This window comes from Chanodichthys erythropterus, chromosome 13 (genome assembly GCF_024489055.1).
Source record: "Chanodichthys erythropterus isolate Z2021 chromosome 13, ASM2448905v1, whole genome shotgun sequence".
Lineage (NCBI taxonomy): Eukaryota > Metazoa > Chordata > Actinopteri > Cypriniformes > Xenocyprididae > Chanodichthys > Chanodichthys erythropterus.
In genome coordinates this window covers 33,139,252-33,145,870 of record NC_090233.1, presented here as the reverse complement: position 1 = coordinate 33,145,870, position 6,619 = coordinate 33,139,252, and the positions used below count along the sequence as shown (strand labels likewise).

The following is a 6,619-nucleotide window of genomic DNA, read 5'->3' as shown; positions in this document are numbered from 1 at the left end:
GTGTAGTATAGACCCAGCTCCCAACCCCAATTTGAGAATAGATTAACGGCGATATTTTTTTTATCGCCCGATAAGAGTCTCGCGTTAACGCAGCACGTTAACGCCGTTAACGGCCCACCACTAATATATATATATATATATATATATATATATATATATATATATATATATATATATATATATATATATATATATATATATATATATACACACACAGTGGGTACGGAAAGTATTCAGACCCCTTACATTTTTCACTCTTTGTTATATTGCAGCCATTTGCTAAAATGCAGCCATTTGCTAAGTTCATTTTATTTCCTCATTAATTTACACACAGCAGCCCATATTGACAGAAAAACATAGAATTGTTGACATTTTTGCAGATTTATTAAAAAAGAAAAACTGAAATATCACATGGTTCAAAGTATTCAGACCCTTTGCTGTGACACTCATATATTTAACTCAGGTGCTGTCCATTTCTTCTGATCATCCTTGAGATGGTTCTACACCTTCATTTGAGTCCAGCTGTGTTTGATTATACTGATTGGACTTGATTAGGAAAGCCACACACCTGTCTATATAAGACCTTACAGCTCACAGTGCATGTCAGAGCAAATGAGCATCATGAGGTCAAAGGAACTGCCTGAAGAGCTCAGAGACAGAATTGTGGCAAGGCACAGATCTGGCCAAGGTTACAAAAAAATTCTGCTGCACTTAAGGTTCCTAAGAGCACAGTGGCCTCCATAATCCTTAAATAGAAGATGTTTGGGATGACCAGAACACCAGAGCTGGCTGTCTGGCCAAACTGAGCTATCGGGGGAGAAGAGCCTTGGTGAGAGAGGTAAAGAAGAACCCAAAGATCACTGTGGCTGAGCTCCAGAGATGCAGTCAGGAGATGGGAGAAAGTTGTAGAAAGTCAACCATCACTGCAGCCCTCCACCAGTCGAGGCTTTATGGCAGAGTGGCCTGGACACATGAAAGCCCGCATGGAGATTGCTAAAAAACACCTGAAGTACTCCAAGATGGTGATAAATAAGATTCTCTGGTCTGATGAGACCAAGATAGAACTTTTTGGCCTTAATTCTAAGCGGTATGTGTGGAGAAAACCAGGCACTGCTCATCACCTGTCCAATACAGTCCCAACAGTGAAGCATGGTGGTGGCAGCATCATGCTGTGGGGGTGTTTTTCAGCTGCAGGGACAGGACGATTGGTTGCAATCGAGGGAAAGATGAATGCGTCCAAGTACAGGGATATCCTGGACGAAAACCTTCTCCAGAGTACTCAGGACCTCAGACTGGGCCGAAGGTTTACCTTCCAACAAGACAATGACCCTAAAAACACAGCTAAAATAACAAAGGAGTGGCTTCACAACAACTCTGTGACTGTTTTTGAATGGCCCAGCCAGAGCACTGACTTAAACCCAATTGAGCATCTCTGGAGAGACCTAAAAATGGCTGTCCACTAACGTTTACCATCCAACCTGACAGAACTGGAGAGGATCTGCAAGGAGGAATGGCAGAGGATCCCCAAATCCAGGTGTGAAAAACTTGTTGCATCTTTTCCAAAAAGATTCATGGCTGTATTAGATCAAAAGGGTGCTTCTACTAAATACTGTGCAAAGGGTCTGAATACTTAGGACCATGTGATATTTCAGTTTTTCTTTTCAATAAATCTGCAAAAATGTCAACAATTCTGTGTTTTTCTGTCAATATGGGGTGCTGTGTGTACATTAATGAGGAAAAAAAAATGAACTTAAATGATTTTAGCAAATGGCTTCAATATAACAAAGAGTGAAAAATTTAAGGGGGTCTGAATACTTTCCGTACCCACTGTATATATATATAATATACCTTTATTTTCCCTGTATTCTGGTTTGTGTGAATGTTGGACATACTTGATACTGAAAAGTCGTAAAAACAGTGTAAACTGATTTAATTTGTTACAAAATTGCTGGTCTGAGCAGTTGGTAGGGGGTATAATGGATAAAATGACCTAAGTGAATAATGGGAAATGATTGGCCCCTGTGAGTCTGATGTCGGCAGATTGAGAAAAATTTTGTCTTTGTAATACTAAATAGGAATTTTGATGAGCTCTGCTGAATTTTGTTCTTAGGAAGAAAAGTAAAGCTGTGAAGGAAAAATGGTCCCAGAGAATAATATACAAATCTTACACTGAATGACAGTAAACGTTGTTGTTATTACTTATCTTTTGTTTTTGAATTAGTCATACATGGTCAATGCTAAAGCTTAAGCTGCGGTCACACTAGACTTTGAACGTGCAAAATTTCTTCGGATGCTGTAACGGTCGTGATATGATGTCACGGTCTACAGCGTCTTTTTTATAAACATGAATTCAACACATAACTTAAAGTAATACATTCAAAATGTAAAAATATAGAACCTACTCGACTTTACTGCAAATATATTCTTTTAATTCATCCAAGAGGTCATGCTGTGACAAATCAGTCTTCTACTGGTCGCACGTCTTCACGTGATGCGAATTCGCAGGTCAAACTTGAACTTTGTAACGCAGCGAAATGCGAAAATTCACATGCGTTTGAATGGAAGTCAATGGAACAAAAAAATTACATTAGCTCTACTCTAAATTACATTAGCTTTCTGTTTTTTCTTTTTTTAATTGTTCCTAGAACCACTTTTGTTTCTGATTTAAAAAAAGAAACTAGAGATGTTTTTTTGCTGCTGACCAACAGCAAACTGTTCTTTTGGTCAGAAAATATGTTGGTCTTATTTGTTTTCTCAGATCTAACAAGCAGCTTTTTTAATAAAATACCACGCTTACATCCAAGGGTGATGACTCAGTGTGCTGTGGGCTTTACATAAGGTTACATGCTGAGATTTTTCTTTCAGGTCCTTAGAGTCTTCTCGCTTAAACTTTTAATTAAACTCATTGGAAAGCCTTTAGAAACATGTTACTTTGTTATTCCTAATCAGATGAAGGCCATTGGGATATACATGAGCCTGAACCAGAACCTTCAGCTCTAAATTGAATCTTAAGTGTCTTGTTTAACAAAACCCATCCAAATTAATTTTCTTGTTTGAATCCCAGTTATGTACATATGTACATTTTTAATATTTTTAATTTGTACTTTGAAATGTCATAATCGTATCTCAGAGAAAAAGTTCTGTAATTGTTGCTTCAGTATATGGGGCATATTCCTTTGTAGTTGTAGTATAATGAACCACCAGCTATGCTGGACTGGTGTTTTCTTGCTGTAACCTTGACAACTTTGAGTTTGTGGCTCTTATGCATGGTTTATCACAACATTCAATATGTCAGAGGTATAAATATTGTCAATGGTTTGTCAGATCTTTTAAATAAATCACAAATCTTCAGTTATTAATATATGTCACTATGTAGTAATAGTACAATCCTACTCTGATTTTGTGTGTTTGCACTGGTAGGCCTAGATCTAATTTAAAATATTTAAATTTCCACATTCATTGCTTTGATTTGTATTTTTACCAGCCCAGCAAGAGGAAGTTCAGTCTTCATTTTATCTATGTAAAGTAGGTCTGTTTCCCTGTAGAACACATGACAGTGCAGAGATGTTTTCATTAGGGAAAAAAAAAAAAAACAGCCTCTGACTCTTTACTACCAAAAATTACAGTCCATTCCCCCAATAAGTGGTACATAATATCTGGGGGTCACCTCTTTGGTGAAAGGTGAATCACCTTAATGTTAACTGTAACAAAAGTTCTTAGGTTTTGAAATCACAAAGTAGTAAGTGTTTTGTACCGGTGAGTGTGTGGGGCTCTGCTGATGTGAAGCCCGCATTCTTGTGTCGATTAAAACCAGTGAGAGACCACAGGGGAGAAAGAGAGGGGGAACCTGTAGAAACCTTCTGTTCTGAATAACTCTTTAATCTCCACAAACGCAGTACGGTGAGAGTGGGCGACACGTGAGCTGTGAACTTTGGCAGTGAAGCAGACGAGAGGGGGAGATATAACAAGTGGAGAGGGAGGGAGGAAGGGAGGGAGAGTGTGTGAATGAGGGTGGAGAGAGAGTGTGAGGATGAGAGCTCAGTTCCAGAGTGACTCGCTTTGCCTTTGCCTGCTCAGTTTGAAGACATCAGAAGACTGAAACCAGGAGAGGAACCTTGCAGGCGGGGCTGTGCCGGCTACATTTTTTTCCCCGTCTCTCTCCTTCTGTGTTATTCTATCTATGGATGAAGCCTCCTACATTCACTGAAGCAGCGGGACCACATGCAACAGGGTGTAGAAGCCAAACTCCATCCACTTCTTTTGCTTCTCTGTTCAAGAAAAGAACAGGAAAGAAATGCCCTGACACTTGGATAGAGTTTTAAAGGAAGACGAATCATCACAGTGTAGGGCTCCTTGTTTCCGTGGCTTTCATTCCAGAGTCGTCAAGGAAACCTTCAGAGTTATGACTAAAAGAAAGTGGGAGGGCAGGAGAGAAGGCTTCAAGGTCAGCTCCACGAGGGAGGAGGCGCAGGGGCCCGGACGCCCCTCCACCAGAGGGCGCTTTTCAGAGTCTTGGAAGAGACTGAGCTCCAGACAGGGGTCTACCAAGAGGTCAGGACTGGCCTCACAGCAAGCACTGGTAAGAAGCGGAACAGCTTCTGTTTGTGCTCCGTCTTCCCCGGTTTGTTGAATTTGGAGCAAGGAGGGTGGGTGCAGGGGAGGGACCGCTGATGGAGGGGAGGAAGAGTAGAGAACGAGGGCATGGGATCACACAGAGATGGACAGAGGGGTGCAGGAAAGAGTCTGGCTTAAGCAGGTGGGAATCTAAAGCTCCCCTTCTGCCTCGGAGGATGTCAGTGGAAAGTTTCAGTGTAACACGTTGTGACCACTAAAAGCTTTTTATAATGATGATGCTTTCAAACACACAGAACATATGCGTGAAGTGAGACTAGATAGGTGGAGAGAGAGAAAGTTGAAACTGTTGTTGCTCAGATATATACCATATTCAAGTGTTCTCCCAGGACCATGTGCCATTTGGGAAGTGTTGTTATTGTTATCTGATATGAAATGCATTGTTACATACTCCATGTACTTCATGTGCTAAGTGGGGGGAAATCGCATTTTTGTTCACATCTCTGCAGTCAAAGATTTCAGGCATGCTTCAGCTCCAGCAAGAAAACTCCAACCCCCTGATGTTTGATCTCATTTTATCTGATTTGGAATCAATAACATGGGGAAACTCAGTGGGTCAGTTGTTGCTAAGCACAGGAGTGTGCCCTGAAGGACACTCTAAACCATCTGTCACACACAGAAGATTTGTTTGCCACTTTTTTGCAAACTCCAGTTGCACAGCTAGAGTGATAGATACTGTATTTTTTTACGAAACATAAGTAACTGTATTTTGTGTGTGTGTGCCTATATTTTTGGGGATAAATTTATACCCAGAACTGGGCTAAATTTGACAAAACCTCTTTTTGGGGACTTACTTATTTGTAAAAACTGTATAAAATTAAATAAAGTTTTTTAATGTAAAAATGCAGAAAATTTTCTGTTAGGGAATGTTAGTATATTTATAAATAGCTGTACATAAAAACAATCAAAGTCTAAGCTAAGTAAACGTCTGTGAGTGTGTTTTAGTGTTTTTGGATTTATAGTCCAAAGTGTCTTCCAATTTTCCAGTACAACATTATTTATGTCGGACGATCAAACAAACTACAGGTTTCAACAATAAGGATTTAAAGGAATACTCCACTTTTTTTGAAAATAGGCTCATTTTCCAATTCCCCTAGAGTTAAACAGCTGAGTTTTACCGTTTTCGAATCCATTCAGCCGATCTCCGGTTCTGGCGGTACCACTTTTAGCATAGCTTAGCATAGTTCATTGAATCTGATTAGACCGTTAGCATCGCGCTTAAAAATGACCAAAGGGTTTTTATATTTTTCCTATTTAAAACTTGACTCTTCTGTAGTTAAATCGTGTACTAAGACCGACGGAAAATGAAAAGTTGCGATTTTCTAGGCTGATATGGCTAGGAACTATACTCATTCCAGCGTAATAATCAAGGAACTTTGCTGCCGTATCATGGCTGCAGCAGGCGCAATGATATTAAGCAGCGTCTCTCACAAACGTTCCCTGTGCAAGCAGGGGCTCACGGGCGCTGCGTAATATCATTGCACTGCTGCATGGAACGGCAGCAAAGTTCCTTGATTATTACGCCTGAATGAGAGTATAGTCCCTAGCCATATCAGCCTAAAAAATCGCAACTTTTTATTTTCCGTCGGTCTTAGTACACGATTTAACTACAGAAGAGTCAAGTTTTAAATAGGAAAAATATCAAAACTCTTTGGTCATTTTTAAGCACGATGCTAACGGTCTAATCAGATTCAATGAACTATGCTAAGCTATGCTAAAAGTGGTACCGCCAGAACCGGAGATCGGCTGAATGGATTTGAAAATGGTAAATCTCAAATGTTTAACTCTAGGGGAGTTGGAAAATGAGCCTATTTTCAAAAAAAGTGGAGTGTTCCTTTAATTGTGGCCCAGTTGACAAGACAGTCACTTACCTTTTCGGCTACCATGGCCACAAAGTTTTAAATTCATTGATCTTGTACATCCATTTTTGTGCCTCGCAAATATAAACGTTTGGTTTTCTGTGATATTGGCATTCTGCATTGTTGTT

General features: G+C 39.8%; 1 protein-coding gene across 2 annotated transcripts in view; it reads left to right on the top strand.

Moving 5' to 3' along the window:
• Positions 1 to 4,402: 4,402 nt before the first annotated feature.
• Positions 4,403 to 6,619, top strand: part of trpm3 (transient receptor potential cation channel, subfamily M, member 3) — a 162,648-nt gene continuing 160,431 nt past the window's right edge. For both annotated transcript variants that reach the window (XM_067408415.1, XM_067408412.1), the window contains exon 1: positions 4,403 to 4,579. In XM_067408415.1, the coding sequence (XP_067264516.1) occupies positions 4,403 to 4,579 (177 nt within the window). The remainder of the gene's footprint in view (positions 4,580 to 6,619) is intronic.